Source organism: Lissotriton vulgaris, chromosome 9, assembly GCF_964263255.1.
Source record: "Lissotriton vulgaris chromosome 9, aLisVul1.2, whole genome shotgun sequence".
Taxonomy (NCBI): Eukaryota; Metazoa; Chordata; class Amphibia; order Caudata; family Salamandridae; genus Lissotriton; species Lissotriton vulgaris.
This window is the reverse complement of record NC_141697.1, coordinates 825,820,994-825,838,640: the sequence shown is the minus strand read 5'-3', so window position 1 is coordinate 825,838,640 and position 17,647 is coordinate 825,820,994. Positions and strand designations below refer to the sequence as shown.

The window sequence follows — 17,647 nt, the reverse complement described above, 5'->3', positions numbered from 1 at the left end:
TGATTGTGAAATGTGCTAATATATTTTTTAAATCATGCAGTTACTATCTATTCCTTGTCCATAATGTAAAATCAATTCATGTGCCCAAAATCTTTTTTTAAATAATATTTAAAAAACAGAGCACAGGTCATATGTACAAGCATTTCATTACACTACTGAAACCTCACTCATTTACAAAATACAATTCCTTTATGCACCAACATTTCTTTACCAAGCATTATCAAGAATGTGTAAGTCTCTCTTATATTCTCTTCCTGACTTACTCTATTTTCCCACCTGTCCCCTTCTAACACCCTCTCTCTGACATTCCTTTTTACATCCTGACTCTGTGTTACACTCTCTTACACTCTCTCTTTGACTTACTTTCTCTTACACCCTGTCTCTGATTTATTCCCTCTCTCTCTTTTTGACAGCAATTTCTAAGTCATACTCTCTCTTACATCCTCTTCCTGATTTACTCCGTCTTACAACCTTTCTCTTTATAACATTCTCTCCCTGACTTACTCCCTATTACACCTTTTGTCTGTTTTACACCCTCTCTCCCTCTTTCTGACTTTTTTATTCTCTTCCTCTCTTCCTGTTACACCCTCTGTTGACTTACTCCTTGTTACATCCTCTCTCTGATTTAGTTCCTCTTACACCCTCTCTCAAACTTACTCTCTCTCTCTCCCTTTTACAGGCTCTCGCTGTTTTAGTCTCTTTTACATCCTCTCCGCTTCTAACACCCTCTCTCTGTCCTACATCCTCTTACACCCTCTCTCTGTCTTACACCCTGTTACACCCTTTTTCTGAGTTACTCCCTTTCTCCCTTTCTTTGACTTACTCCCTCTCCCATTTACATCCTTTCTCTGTCTTACAACATATTATGCACTCTCTCTGTCTTACTCATTCTCTATGTTTTACTCCCACTACCTGTTTCTTTGTCTGACTCTCTCTATCTCTTTGTGTTACTCCCTCTAGCTCATTTTCTCTGTCTTACTCCTAGTTACATAGTTGCTGTGGTATAAACTTAAATATGTTGTAAACTAGTGTTTATATTGTTTGATGATTGTCATTGCTTTGTTGTTTGGTAATAATGGTCTATAATGTGTTTTTTTTCTTTACCACAGATTGAAATCAAGATTTCAATAGTAAGGAAATATGCCCTCAAGGCAGAGGAGAAGAAAAGATGCCAAGCGGAAAAAAATCAAAAACAGCAACGGAATTAAAACACTCTCCTACAACAAATACTTCAAAAAACACAAAAAAGCTCCTGGTAAGACAACTAAGTCTTTTTATCGGAACATATGTAGATAAAAAAAAAATGTTAATGGGAATGTGAATATACAGAAGGAGAGAGCAAATTTGAATAGGAAGGAGAGGCCCCCAAAAATGTTACTACTGGAGCAGGAGAGAACAGTATGTATAGGAATGGAAGGCAAAACCAATTTAGGGACATTCGTTGATCAATGTTTCGCAATAGGGTAGTTTAAAATTTGTTAAAAAATGTTAAGAAAGGTAAACAGAGAGCTGCTTTTTACAAGAAAAGGAAAAGTGTAGAGAAGATTGTTGATCAGGCTTTTGAAGTTAAGAAAAAATTATTTATTTTAGTAATCAATGGAATTAGGATACTTAACAAGGCAATTGATATTTTCAAATCGAACAGTAGATGGAAAAGAATAATTAATCGGACTAATTTTTGTGAAGTTTTTTATGGAGAATGGATGCATAGTTCAAGTTCTGAGCCATTTTGTAATGAGGAGAGTTACTTCCAGGAGAATGTTTTGGTGCATGCAGTTGACACCAGTGGTCGAGCATATGAGGTGAAAGACGGTTGTCTAATGGAAAAAGAGAAACTTGTGTCTAGAGATGCAGAAGAGGAGTAAGCTGATGAAGTTTCAGGGAGACGTACTAAGGGTCAGTCTACACTTGGAAGTGTAGTAGTATTTGTAGTGTGAGACAGGATTCAATCGATTTGCTTTGTAATTTCTTACGTACATATAGTAAGAAAAGTCTAAAACAGAAAATGAAGATGTTGCAAGACTTAGATCCTTGCAGAGTGAGAGAAAACACAGGTTTGCATGGGCATTCACTGGCTTGTCTTTCTAGAAAAGTATGTCAGAGTGTTTTTCATCATTTTAGGATGTTAGCAGTGCATCATAATAAAATGAGGAAATTAGTGAGAAGGCCGTATTATGCAAAAAGTCCAGCACTTAAGCTTAAACAGTTAAGCAGTGCTCTTTTGCATGGATTTGAATTAGATGTGAAGAACATCTGTGAAGAAATTGAGTTTTGTTATTTTGGTGAAAAAGAGGACAGTGTAGAAATTGATACAGTAATAGAAGGTACTGTGGAAGACAATGTACAGATTTCAAGTACAGAAAAGTTTGACCAGGAAATTACCAAGTTTAAGGTGAAATCAAGTGAAAGGCCTAATTTTACATGTGTGTGTTGTCGACGGACTCATTATAAGATTCAGACTAGGTTAGTTGATTTATATGCAAAAAGTGAAATGGAAAATAATAGTGAATGGAAGGATATTACAACTTATTTGTTGGTTGAGAATTCTTTTGATTTGAGTTCTGATCAGTGTATTTGTAATTATTGTTTTAAAAAATTAAATGAAAACAGAATGCCTGCTAGAGCTGTTCATAATGATCTTGAGTTGGTAGACGTTCCTTCTGAATTGATGGATTTAAATACCTATGAATCTATTTTGATTCAATGTGTCCATCCTTTTCTGGCTATTGTTCGCATGGAGCCTAAGATAGGGTAATTGCTTCCTTCAGATTTACAGAGAGGATTAAAGGGAAGAGTTGTTTATTTGCCTCTAGATTTCAAGAAAAATATTGATACAATTGGTGTAGAAAAAGTGGAAGAGGAACCTCTGGTTATTCTAGTTAATGGGGTTCCGACAAAGAGTAAGAAAATCTGGCAACATTTAGTGGATGTTAGGAAAGTCAAAAAGGCAACGTTGTATTTGGTCAAAAACAATGAGTACTACAAACATGCATGTGTTGGAGCAGAGGAAACTGCTACAGAAGAAGTCAGCGATTGTTCAGCCGGCCAAATTGAAAAAGTTGATGTGTCTAGAAGTGAAGAAATATATGAACATTATACTGTTCATCCTTTGCAGTCCAAAGAAGTAATGGGGAATGCAATTGACTTGTTTCAAATTAAAGCAGCAAAAGGAAGTCCCATTAGTGTATGGGAAGAACGTTTGGAAGCTCGTTGTTTTCCACAGTTATTTCCAACAGGTCGAGGTGGACGATATGACGATCGACCAGTTCAAATTCCTGCAGCTGAATACCGAACTTTAAGATTATATGCTGAAGATCCAAGGTTTCGGCAATGCATTCCGTATTTGTTTCATCTACTGTATGAAAGTGACTTGTCTGGGCTTTCTTATGCAGTGAACCATATACTGAAAAGTGGAGCACATCTGCAAAATGTTTCGGCGAGGGACTTTATGGAGAAAGTCAATCTGCAAGACAGTATTTTACTTACACCTAAGAATGAGATCTGACACTGCTAAACTGAGAACTATCCAATATTGGCTAATGCTCTGGGCCAATGTGGATCTAGGTCCCTATATTGATTGTATTAGAATTTTATTAGATGACCACCTTACTGGGAAGAACCCTGTCTTGCCCGTATTACAGATTTGTTATTCAAGTTAGATCTGGAAAGTTTCTGACTACAGTCCTTTGCATTACCCAAAGGTGCTCGGGAGAAATTAAGTATTAGGCATAAAACATTCTGCTGTTTCTCCTGGTACCCTGGTGGATTCCTTCCTGATGTTTAAATGTGCACCTGAGTATGAGCAATACCTGAATATTGTTATCAACACTGCTGACTGTGCACTATATGTTGAATTCAGATTGGGCATATTACCTTTGGCTACTTTTACCTATTCCTGGATGAAAAAGGGAGCCATATTAAACATTTGTCCCATGGGTGGCCAAGTTCCAGAGAATATTGAACATGCGCTATTTTTTGTAAGACTTATGCTAAACAATGCACCCTTTGTAAACATCTTGGGTTTATGGACCCCCATACAGCTCTTACACTATGTAAAACCAACACCAGAGACTGTGTGGTAAATACAATTGCTAGATACCTGTCGGCAATATGGTTGAATGATTTTTAAAATAGCACTTTCAGGTATACTTAATGTACTCCCTCAATTGTTTTTATTATTGGTTTTGTACCCTTTTATCTAGGAGTTCACTTGTCCTCTTTGTAAATCATTTTAGTTTTGGGATGTTTTATTTGAATTTATTTTAGCATTTTTATTATAATATTATGGGCCCAAAAAAAGTTATGATGCACTTTGTATTGTTGGACCAACATTTCCTTCACAACATAGTTTTACTTAGAAATAATTTTAAGCAATGAATTTCCAAGTTTTATTACATTACAATATGTAAATGTTTATATTGTACCTTTTATTGTTTTATTTAACTGAAATAAAGGAAATATGATGCAGTTGACTATGCAGAATAATCTGAATATTTGCCAACCAAGGTTGCTTCTGTTTTCCCCATCAGTGGACCTTTCAAAACCCTGTGGCTTAGAGCAGTGGTTCTGAAGCTTTTGACTTCTGTTAACCCTTACTTAATCATTACTAGAATCGGAGGACGCCACTGCATCAATATTGGAATCCGGGAACCCCAGCTTAAGCAATTTCTATTATTGAAAATGCGAAACGATACTCACAATTATAGAAACCAGCATTCATTAATCTAATACACAAATGAATAAATATTTCATTCAATTCACAGACAAACATAAAAGAACAACCTTTTAACTTTACTGGGAGGGTTTAAACGCTTCTATAATGAACTGAAGCCATCAATCATACATGTTAGTTTCTGTTTGACACACTTGCGCTCCTCTCATAAATCAATCTGACGATAACAACTTAGGGCCCCATTACCCACCGTAACGGAAAATGAGACCGACCAACAGAGGTGCGGTGGTCCCATGAGGCAAATTAGGATGCGCCCGCCACACTGGCGGGTGCATTCTTGCCATTAACATTGCGGCGGGCGTTGCTGTAAACAGCACCCGCTGCAATGTTAAGGGAGCATGTTGTGCATTGCAATGCACAACATGACAGGCACCACGCGGTGCCTGCCACCTTGTGTATGGCAATACAGGTGCAGCCACCCACCCCCCTACGGGTCCCCAATGTCATTCACTGCATGCCTTTCCATGGCAGGGTCTCCGCCATGGAAAGGCATGCACACCGCACCCATCATAATATGGATGGTGGGGAGGGGGGTAAATGGCAGGCGGGCGGGAAGTTATGGTGTACGGATCGCCACCGCCGGACGGCCGGTGAGAATCTGCACGCTGTCATATTAGGCCCCTTAATTTTTAGCCTCCAATTTCAAACGCCTTCACATTTATGGTACATTTAAAAAAGTTTTGGTTTCACACTTTGCTTCTTTATTGAAATGCACATTATTTTTCTGCTAGTATTATTTCTTTTCTTAGCACTTGCAGACCCCCTTACTAGGTGGCGCCGATCTCCAAGATTCCCAGACCAGAGGTTAAGTGCCATTGGTTTAGGGAAAGCTTCTGTGAGCAAAGCTTTTGTTACTCAAAATTACCAGTGCAATTGTGCAGTGTATTTTATGCAATAATAGTACATTATGGCAAACATACCTGATCGTGATTGTTTATGCCATGCTGGTGCCTCTCGGTGTCAACTCGGAATGGATTCTCTTTGCATTCATCAGACCTTAAATCACAATACCTCAGGAAGACATGTGATTCAAAATGGTTGCCAGGGCCATCCTGTAGATTTGTCATGCATTCATCTATTCCTTTACTCGTTTTGCTGTTCTCATTTATGTTTATCTCTAAAAATAAATGACCAGTATAAATGTAAGATGCTGATAAGGCATGCCACATTTATTGTTTTGGAGGATGCATCTGAATGTCATAGTATATTAACTTGTTGCCGCAAACTGGCACTCTCCTATGTTCCACACATCTGCTTAGTCACCATACAAATGCAGAACCTCTACTGTTGAGGAGACAGTAAAGGAGGATGTACAGATTTATTGGTTTTTAGGCCTGAGACACCAAGAACATTTCGCATTGAGAAAAAAAGGCAACCAGTTGCCCAGAATGTCGTCCACCCAAGGTTTAAATCACAACTTGATTTTGTTGTAAGCATGTTGCATACGGACGTTGTTACAACCAGTTGACTGTGAATCACCAAGGTTGTCAATCTTTCATGATTTGTAGTAATTTTGGGACATTCCTTTGGATCTGATGGCATCCCATATCATACATTTCTACCAGTCTACTCTATCAGGTGCCTTGGTTAGCATTTGTTTTTAAACTACCTTTACTCAGTGTGTTACATGTGACTCTAGCGCTGTGGTTCAAACATTAATTTTTGGTAAAATATGCACTTACATCCCTGAGAACAAGAGTTAGGCAACTTGACGTGTGCCGATAGACACATTGAGCTCAGACGTGCCGGATACTTGAGAGATCCATACTGGTCTACCTGGGAGTAACCTCATATTTTTACAGTTCACTAATTTACAGATTTTGGAATGGGAAGAAAATTAAATAAAACACTACCCCCAGCAGGTGGATCTATATGTTTTATTTCAAATGTCTAAGCAGTAGCCACTTTAAGATTATAATCCAACATTCTGGGAGGATCTATATTTGGGATGCCCACACAAGGGGCCAAAGTGCGGCATTTTCTCATCCATATGCCCAGGCAAAGGGTACCAAGTAGGAGAGTCAGAGGGTGCGGTAGAACTGTCAATATTCAAATCAGTCTCATAATATTTATGGTGTATCACAAGAAGGGAAGAAAGTACGCTATGCAACATAGCATAAGGAATGCTGTTCAGCTTTTGCGATAATTGTATCTCCTCATACAATAGGAAGGGGACGAGGAAGTATGATAAATGTGTATGCCTTATTTATGCATGGTAGATTATTGTGCTAAATTGTTTCTTCCTTCTCCTCCTGAATTTGTGTGGGTTGATTGTAATGTTAGGTGATATGCTCGGATCTATGTAAAGAAAGAGGCAGAGTCCTGGAAAGGACATATGGTTACATAATTGAAAGGCATACAAGTGTAGACGAGAAGTAAAGCAACTAATGCAGTGGTGGTGTATATGGAGAGGAATGCCAATATGTTTCAAGTGAGCATATAAATGAGAAATGATTCGACATAATGCAAACTAAAATTTTATTTATGTAAAATGTTAATGTCTCTAATTTGTTTAAACTTAATTCTGTACAAAGAAAGTAGAAGAAATCATTAACATTTTGTTTCAAAAACATGAAGATGCCACAATGGAAGTGTCAGCATTATATCTCAAGACCATACAGGACTATGTGGCTAGACACATTCTTGACGTCCTCAAGAGGACTCTTCACCCCTAACATCAGGAAGCTTTACTGGCTCCCCATACAGTCAGTCAAAATACGCTTTATTCGATTTTCAGGAAAATCATAAAAGGCAATACATAAAACACAGATGTAAAATGCAATTGCAATTGAATACAAAGATCAGTTCATTGTCATCTTAAAAATCAGTACCATTAAAACCATTTAATGTAAAAATATAGAATCAGTTAAGATACACAACAAAGTTTTAAAATAGAAAGTTCCCTGGGGCTTGTTTTTCCCTTATTCTAAATCCAGCTGTTAGGTATGATGCAATGCGGAAAGTAATATGAGTGTTGCTCAACATTTAAAGAAAAACTAACACTGGCTTGACCTGAAGAAAACCTGCTTCCTTCAGGATAGGTATTAGGTACTTCTCCCTTGCTGCTGTAAAAAGCCCACAGAAGAACATAAAATGTAAAGTGTCTTGCGTGGAGAAGTTATCGCATTGGCAGGGTGGTGCATCCTCAGGTTTAGACCATGTTATAAAACGGCCTAGTGTGTAATGGATCAAATTCAACTTAAACTTTGTGAGCAGAACCCTGTGGAGGGGGTTAGTGACAATTTTTAGATAGGGTTCAAGAGAGACAGTTGTTCTTAACACCAAATATGATCTTACTGATGGTTTCATTATTTCTCTCTGCTCCCTGTCCAACCGTGCCCTTTCAAGAAAATTTTGCTTAATCCACCCCACGTCTTTTTTGCCAATGGATGATGGTGCAGAATAGATCTCTGGTCTCCCCAATGCAGTAAAAGAGGTTTTAAGATAGCTCAGCCACGGTATTCTTAGAGAGCGTTCCCTTGCAACCACATCTAATAGAATGCCATGGTTCAGCGTCAGCTCTGGGTTTAGCCATGTTTTAATCCAGAACAGTAGGGGTGCCAACTTCAATCTGTCTGTAATGTAAGGTAGACCAAGTTCTTCATGGATGGAGAATGCGGGGGTGGAACTTGGGACAGATAGGATTTTACGAATGAGCCCATTTTCGACCCTCTGAATTGAGTCCTGGTTTGCGTACCCCCACAAGGCAGACCCGTACGTGGCAATGGAGATGCACTTGCTATCATAGACTTTTACCAAGGCCTCCATTGGTTTGGCTCCCAACCTCTTTAAGAAACTCATTAGGGCGGCTGTTGATCGCACCAGGGAAGCCCTCTTTGCTTTAATCTGGGGGACCCATGAAAATCTTTCATCAAACAGGACCCCCAGATAAGGGAAAACAGGGACCCTTGAGACCACGTCTCCCCCACAGGTAAAGGTTGGTTGGGGGGTCTTGTTTCTCTGGGGTCCCGCGATCATGGTGTGAGATTTTGTGGCGTTTACTTTCAGATCTAAACTCCCCATGAAGGAACCAAAGCGGTCCAAAAGGACCTGTAAACTGTTACCAGTTCTTGCGATTAGAACTGCGCCAACCGCGTATAGGAGGGCCGGTACCTGGGCTCCTCCTACACGCGGTACGTCAGCTGCCCCGAGCTCAAGATACTTCCCTCGGCCATTAATATAGATGGTAAAGAGTAGGGGGGCCAGGATGCACCCCTGGCGCACCCCTTTCTCGGACCTAAAGCTGTCGGTGCACCTCCCCTCATTGGACACCCTTACTTTAGTGTTTAGGTTCTGGTGTGAGCTGGACATAAAACCTACCAAAGGTGCCTCTATCCCAATTTCTTCTAGCAGGGACCACAATTTAGACCTGTTAACCAGGTCGAAGGCCGAGGAGAGGTCCATGAAGGCCAAATAAATTGACCCCTCCCCGACCACCGTGTATTTAGAGACGAGGAGATGCAGGTTTAAACATTGGTCTAATGTCCCTCGCTTCTCTCGGAACCCATACTGGATGTTTGCTAAACCCCCATCCACCTCCAGGTTTGCCCTTAATTTGTCAAGTAGGACTCTACCCAAGATTTCAATGGTAGAGTCCAGTAGGGAGATGGGTCAGTAACACCCTGGATCTTCCCGGTTGCCCTTCTTAAAGATAGGGACTATAATTGCTGTCGCCCAGGTGTTGGGGAAAGTGTTGTTTTTTGCAGCCCTAAATACTCTGGTTAAGACTTGTGCCCACAGTTCTGGGGAATATCTAAAAAAGTCTACTGGGACTCTGTCCGGCCCTGGTGCCTTATCTTTGGAGGAATCCATAATAGCCTTAAATACCTCCTCTGCTTCAAACTCTATTTCATAGGGTTCCTGTTCTGTAGCTAAACCGCCCTCAGAGGTGCTACAATTATCACCATACACATTTTTGAAATGTTCAATCCATTTCTCATCTGGGATGACACAGTCAAGGACATTATTTTCCGAGCCAGAGAAAACCGGGTTGTTTATGGTCTTCCAGAACTTTTTACTGTCACGGAGGACATCTATAAAGAGGAGTTTGTTCCAGCCTCATTCTTTATGTCGTTTCTCCTTTTCCTGAGGGTTAGTTTGTATTCCCGCCTCAGGCTTGTAATAAGGGCCTTATCTCTCGGGAAGTCCTTTAATGATTTTTTGAGTAATCTGTGAATCCGTGAACAGTTGGAGTCAAACCATTTATATGGTCTTGAGGGGAGGCGTGGTTTGGTAACTGTTAAGTCCCTGGTTACTTGAGCACAGATAGACTCAAAAGCCTGTATAATTACTGCATTTGAGGACTCCTGGTCCAAACAGGCTTCAATAGAATCCTCTATTTTAGGCAGGATGGCAGTCATAAAGTCCTCCTTCACTATTCTACCCCACTTGATTGAGGTTAGAAAACTTCAACTGGGAATTGGGAGGTCAAAAATTAGAAAGAGTGTCATCTTACGTATTTTTGGGCAAGGTTGTCAAAAGTAATTTAAGTAATAAACCCCATATTGAAAATAGCTCCCACAAGGCAAAATCACAGGGAAACGGCCTAAGGGCACTATATAAATCGACTGGTAAAAGACACTTTGAGTATCTGCTGGAGGCATTCCGGGCAAAAGTCCCCCCAACTCTGCTTTATGGCATAGAGTTTATTGACTTAGTTGAATGGGGTTTTTTAGACACTGTTGAGGGATCCCTCTTGAGAAGTTTAGTCTCGGCTAATAATAGCTGTAGTACAGCTGCCCTTCGTTTGGAACTCGGGCTAAGAAGCAGCTGGGCACAGGGCTTGGCAGGAGTCATTCGCTGGGTAATATGCCTGATTAAGGGAAAGCCAGCAACATTAAGATCCCTAATCAAAAAAGAGTTGATGGGCCCACTAAAAGAGTACTCAATGCTTATAAAGAACTATAGGAAGGCCCTTACACTCTTGGATTTAGAGGAAGTCTCCCTCCTAGACCTTTTTACACAACAACTAAAGCTCACATTAAAACATGCCACCTGGAAGTTGAGCTATGAAAGGGATCGTAACCTGACTTCACAAAAAAAGGGGACAAATCTAGCAGTTGACTCATGTTCGTTAAGACAAATACAACCATATGTCACTTGGAATATGCCCCATGGCGTGCGCCGCTTCTGGCTACTCCTTAGGCATGATCTACTCCCATTGAATAAGCTACTGGCCAAATGGTATGGCATATCTAACATATGTAATTTTTGTAGCAGCGCAGTCCAAGACTCCATACATGTCTTATTAGTTTGTCCAGCATTAATGGCCCATCGTCGGCTGTGGGTAAAGCCCGTATGTATTCAGCTTGGTATTTTATCTGCTAGATCTTTGATTGATGCAATCTTTTGTCCTCCGAATGAACTCTTTTGCCATAGAATTTTTAATTTTTTTAAATGTTTCTTAGAATTGTACTAGATGAATGGCATGACATTTTGTATATTTCTGTAAAATTGGTGGATAACATGCGGTCTAATTTTAATATGTTTAATCTGTATTCCTGTAATATGTGGATCTCCACGGAGTTCCAAAATCATATTTATAAATAAATAAAAAAAATACCCCACTTGATTCTTCTATCCTGGTCACTGGGCACCGCAGTGACGCATGCCTTGGTTTGTCCAACAAGGTTACGCCTTAAGTCACTCCAGTGAACCTTTAATAGTAAGGGATCATGGTCGCTATGAGTTGAAATGATCGCCTCATACCCCAACACCTTTTGGATGATAGACGCCGAGGTAAAAATGTAGTCGATGATGGACCCCTGAGCTGTACCCTTGTAGGTGGGCACCCTATCACCTTCTCCTGTGTAAGCAGGCTCATACAAATTTGTACTGGCCAGCATTGCCTCCAATGCCTCTCCTGAATTGGAGTGTTCGAAGTGCGGGATATCCCCAACACCTGCACCCTCGCACGCATCTGTGAGACACGGTAAATTACACTTGTGGATGTTAAAATCGCCCATTAAAAATAAATCAACAAAGTTATGCGTAGTTTGACTGTAGTTATCTAGGAAATTCTCCAAGAATACTATGTGGTCTGTGTCAGTGACCCTCGCCCAAGAATTATAGAAATTAATTACAAGAAGGTTGCACCTTGGAGACAAAACCCATTCGACAATTAAAATGTTTGGTGAGCCGGACTCCAGTTGTTTAAATGACCCTGCTAGTTCTAGGGAGAATAACAGCAGTAGGCCCCCTTTCGCCCTCCCTGCCCTGCTTGGAACAGCGGGGGTTACAAAGCTCATGTAGCCATCCAGCCAGTACCCTTGGGATGTATCCCACATTTCTTGTAAGCCTATCCGTCGTTAGTTCTGATAAAATTGACCCAGACTGGGTCATCCCTTTTACCCTTGATACCAGCCACATTCCAACTCATAAACCTGCATAATGGGCTACCGTCTACCCCTAGGTTGGTGCCTACTTGTGTCTGCAAAGGAACTGATTGTCAGTCGTTCTGGTTCAAATCAGTTAGTGAGGTGAATCTGCTGGCTAAAATTAAAGTTGGGGCTGCAATATTTACTGTTGATCTGTTTTGGCGGGGTCTAAAGGGTACAACTTGCCAATTGTTACCCACACAGCCAGCTGTAGGTGGTATGTTGTAGTGGCTGCGTGTGGGGGCTTTCCTTAGCTGTGGCGGATAGAAGAACCCTAGGGGGACTGCTCTGAGTTGACCACTATCTTGTACTTCAGAGCCATCCCAGAAGAGCCTATCGGGTATATGTGGCCTATCAAAGTTCACGATAACACAATCCCCTTTCACCTGTTTAGGTCTACACCCCACCCACCCCACCCTTCTTACAGTAATAATCCTCGATGAGATATTAAGCCCACCACTGCTCAGATCATCACACCATTTTTTTGCCTTTGTAGTTAGTTCTCCATTTGATTCATTTTCACCCTCAGCTAGCCATGATACTCCAATGAAAACCGCTACATATGGTGCAACAACGGGGGGTAGTGTTAGGTGTGTAGTGCATTCTGTCTGTCTTAGGCCCCCTGGGACTGTGGGGGGCTCTAGTCCCCCTACTTCCATCTGATTTGTGCCTGGGGTACTTCGAGTCTTCACCTTCTGACCCTCTCCCGCCGGAGGTGTAACCCTCCCCTGGCTAGTGTGTGCATGTGCATGTGGGGGTAACGCTGGCCGTGATAGGCCAGGGTTAGGGGCCTCCCGAGCCACGCTGCCAGGTGGCTTTGGGGGATGGATGTAATCAAGTTTTTTCACCAGATTATCAATTAATGCACATTTTTTTAGAAGGCCATCAAGGCACGTGCTCATAGTCTCAGTTATGTCCTTAGCAATCCCTACAAGCATGGGTTCAATCCTCTCAGAAAAGAGATGGTCAAGATGGTCCTTCAAAAAGTCTGTGGCCGCCTGGGTAAATGAAGGCACCCCCTCAGATTTTTTCCTCTTCTTCGGCAAGGGTTTCATATGCGTACTAGGTTCATCTGGTTTATTTGTTGGCAAATCGGGGGAGGGGCCAAGTTGTGTTTGGGTGTCAGCTCCAACGCATGTAGGTGGCTTAAGCACGAGAATGTCAGGCTCCAGTGGTATTCCCTGACTTGCAACAGGGTAATTGTCGTTTGTTTGGGTGGCTACCAAACCCAGTTCCTGCTGGGCAGTTTCAATTTATTTGGACAGGGCCCCAACCGCTGTGTTTAAATAGGATAGGATGGAATCAGAATGTTTTGCCACTTTAGGTTTTTCCCCCCTGCAGTGTCAATGGAGGGATTTTTACGCTTACCCATTTTAGTTGTAGGCGTTAGGGGGGTGGCCCAGCCCAGCCGCCTTCAGCCGTGGACTGCCGTAGACTGTCCCGCCCTTGTCCCGGGCTTGTCGCGGGAGAGATGGTGCTGTTATGTAGGGTGGGAGGCGTGGGCGCGGCTTGCTCCGGGGCCAGGTGGTGCTCCAGGGGGGTCCTGGGACTTGGAGTCCACCTTGTTGGGCTGGCGCGACTTCGACAAGCCCAGGGTCTTGCTGCAATTAGTGCTTTAAATGTCCCGATGTGACAGGGGTTCGTGGGTCGAATCCACCGGTTTTACAACACCTGGTGCTGCCCTTACGATGACTCAGCCCCCTGCTCTCCCACACGCTGCGGCTCCCCATACAGAAAAGATGACATTTCAAGATGCTGATCTACACATACAAAGCTCTACACAACCAAGGACCAGCATACGTCAACTGCTGCCTGAACGTTCACCAACCCTCCAGAATCACATCGCCTCACTCACACAACTCGCATACATAGAAACCACAACAGCAGTCGCTCCTTCTCCTACTCAGGGCCTGGAAAGACCTCCCTCTTCACCGCTGGACTTCGCCCTTGCTGATGGAATTCAGGAAAGAACTCAAGACTTGGCTGTTTGACAGAGCCTCTGCAGCAAGATCCCCAGTGCCTGGATATCCTCAAGGGTGATAAGCCGCCTATACAAATCATGTTTGATTGATTGATTGATTGATTAATTGATTGATTGATAAGCGTATGGTAGTGAAGAGGACTGTATACAAATTTTACCATGTTGCAAGTGGGACAAAAAACAATGATGCGGCCTAGCCCAACTGTTCTTCAATTGTCTCCATATAATAAATAGTAATGTTTATATATACGTATTACAAAAAAGTTGAATCATATGAGCGTCGTGTACTTTTTTCAGACAGCTGTCAACATAATACATCAACGGAATTGCACAGTCAGTGAAAAGGGCATATTGTATTTTGCCGTTAAAGGAGTACACCTCAGTTTCCATATCTGCTATGTATATGTTTTGGAGATCTACACTACAAAGAAAATCACTTAGTATAAGACAAGTGTAAAGTGCTATACCAAAGACTAAGGGCTTGTTTAAGAGTCCTCTATAAATTCTGATAATTGCCGTAGCACTACATTTCATGTGTTATGCTTTATTTCTTGGGGAATACTTAGAATTGGGAATAATACTGCGCACCCAATAAATTCTGGATGGATTGAATCGGATTCAATAATTTTGCGTAGGACACTAGGGTACTGTTAATTGAGGCCAAAGTGTCATTATTGAGGTCAGTATTAAGTTTGAATTAGCAGTATCTGGGGATGCTTGAGAAGCAGAGAAGAGGCACTGTCTAGTGAAAAGAAAGATTTTTTGGGCTGATTGCATAACGAGATACACTTTTCACATTACCTTTCATTACTATGATCACATGTGGAATATATGTAAGCTTTTATGAAGGTTGGTGTTAAACAACCTTAGTAAATAGGTCAGCTAGAACTCCCATCCATGTTGCTTGTGGTGAGTAGGCTTCCCTTAGAGTAAGTTATGTTAAAAATTAGGGTATGTTTTCACTAAAAGTGTCAATAGTGTCTGATCTTTTTCCTAAGAACGGCATCAACAAATTGATTGCTGCGCTAAAGTGACCATCATTCTAGCTTTCAGGAACATGAATGAACCGCCAAAAAAAAAAAACTATTTTTAAACTACAGATTTGGCATTTTCAAAGAGGTAGCCCATTCTTCCTATTTTTGTGCTCTCAACCTACTTACTTCCAGTTTGTGGTGAAAATCAGTGTGAGACTCATGGATGAGTCAAACAAGCTATAGATTCCGGAAAAGTAGGCAAACTTGCAAATTCAGCAAGGGGTCAGATCCCCCACGGTTTTCCAAAAGAAACTAACTTTTTGAAAGAAAGAAATATTGATAATGAGTAGGAACAAATAGCCATTTGTGAAGTTTTCATCTGTAACTTTTTGTCACAATGGCTGATTTACAAAAGCAATATACTACTATGTCAGCTGGACCCTTCTGGTTCTGGTGATCTATAGGGTTTGTAGTTTCTCTAAGAACCCAAGGTACCCAGGGCCAACAACTGAGCTGCACTGTACAATGGTTTTCATTGTGTACAGAGAATAGACCACTTCAGAGGGATAAAATATGTAGCCCAAGATTCTGAAAGATGTCGAAGAACTCAGCACAGTAGTAAAAAATGCTGTGCTGCGTAAACAGGGAGAGAGCAGCAGAGCACTATATTTATAGAGATATGACTCTCTCATCCCCTATCACTAGCCCCAGCACTGATTTCAGCGGCCCTGAGCCAGGCAGACACCTTAGCACCATAGTGCTAGGGTGCGTTCCTGAGTCTACGATAGATTTTGTACAGGAAGGGTACACAGCCATATAATGCACCATTGACACAAAGTAATGCTCAGCAGCATTCCATGCTGCTTTGCTTTACTTTCCCATGCAAACCAATATTAATACCAATTAGCATTGGTTTGTTAATCTCCAAAAAGGTTTAGCGTCAGGTGAGTTTTACAAAAGTAATACTAACCCAACGCTAAACCTTTGTGAATCTGGGCTGTAGAGTGAGAAATGGTTATCAAGGAAACCTATGCATTTCTAAAATGGACACAAGATGAGGAGTTTAAGAGCACAGGATATGAACAATAGTTACTTACCTGTAAACAGGTGGTTCTCCAGTATTGGTGTCTTTCATAGATTCACATGCCTGAATCATTCCCCGTCGTCGGAGTAGGAGTCTCACGGTATATAAAAAAGCAATAAAATGCCATAAAATATATAGCATATTACAGAAATACCAAACCAGGAAGTAAGTAGCCCCAGCTACAGTAGAAAAAACTTCCATTTTCGTGACTATCTAGGTCATTATGTGTTAGTCCAAATCTCAGCCAATCAGGCGACAGCACCCACCAGAATGTTCTCCCCAGAGGCTCAGGCTCTCAGATTTTCCCGCACAGGAGTGAAGTCCCATGCTATCCGAGAGAGTCTCTGGGGGAAGGCGGGCGGGTTGCATGTGAATCTATGAAAGACACCAATACTGGAGAACCACCTGTTTACAGGTAAGTAACTATTGTTCTTCTCCAGTATTAGGGGTGTCTTTCATAGATTCACATGCCTGAATCAGAATAGTAAGCAGTACTCACATTATAACGCTCGTAGACGTCAGAATATCATGTATGCATATAAGTAAATATACCTATGTATACAGTAAAGGAGACATGCACAACAGTAATCACATGTTCTGAGCAAACGTCTAAGAGCAGAAATGAGGAGGTGGAAACAGAGGCTCACCTTATTTGAAAAGATTGCGAAGCACTGCTCTCCCCACCGAAGCATCTGCATCATCTGCCGAGTCCAGACAGTAGTGTCTAGTAAAGGTGTGCCTGCTAGACCACGTGGCAGCTCTGCAGATCTGTCGAAGCGGCACACCAGCAAAAAGGGCAGTGGAAGAGCTAACTGCCCTGGTTGAATGTGCTCTTGGCAAGGCTTGTAAGGGCCTACCAGCCTGTTGGTGACAAAGTCCAATCGTACAGGAAACCCATCTAGCAATGGTCTGTTTTGAAACAGCACAACCCCGGCGCTGCTGGCCGTAGGCCACGAACAGTTGGTCTGTCTTGCGGGTGACCGAAGTTCTGGAGAGATAAAATCGAAGGCATCTTCTAATGTCTAAAGAATGCAGTGCTTTCTCAGCCGTAGACTGTGGGTTAGGAAAGAATGTTTTAAGGACAACGGGCTCATTAAGGTGAAAGTCCAGTGGTACCTTAGGCATGTATGTGGGATTAGTGCGCAATACCACTGAGTCCGTGGTGAATTGAAGAAAAGGTGCCTTAGATGTAAATGCCTGAATATCGCTGACCCTCCTAGCAGATGTCAAAGCCAGGAGCAACGATACTTTCCATGTCAGAAATTTCAGGTCCACCTTATGAATCGGCTCAAAGGGGTGTCGCATGAGCTGGGAAAGGACGATGTTCAGATGCCATGCCGGAGGAGGTTTTCGGATTGGTGGAAACATGCGAAATAAGCCTTTGAAAAATTGTTGGATGATCCGTACAGAGAACAGAGAGTTTGATCCATCTTGGCGAAACCTAGAGATGGCTGCTAGGAAGACCTTAAGAGTAGAGTGCGCCAAACCCAGTCTGGCTAG

At 41.8% G+C, this 17,647-nt stretch overlaps 1 protein-coding gene across 1 annotated transcript in view; it reads right to left on the bottom strand.

The window, feature by feature from the left end:
• Nucleotides 1-4,700: 4,700 nt before the first annotated feature.
• TOP6BL (TOP6B like initiator of meiotic double strand breaks) overlaps nt 4,701-17,647 on the bottom strand; it is a 2,408,555-nt gene continuing 2,395,608 nt past the window's right edge. The window contains exons 16-17 of the mRNA XM_086939520.1: nt 5,653-5,849; nt 4,701-4,724 (exon numbers count right to left, since the gene is read on the bottom strand). Of these exons, the coding sequence (XP_086795646.1) occupies nt 4,701-4,724; nt 5,653-5,849 (221 nt within the window). The remainder of the gene's footprint in view (nt 4,725-5,652; nt 5,850-17,647) is intronic.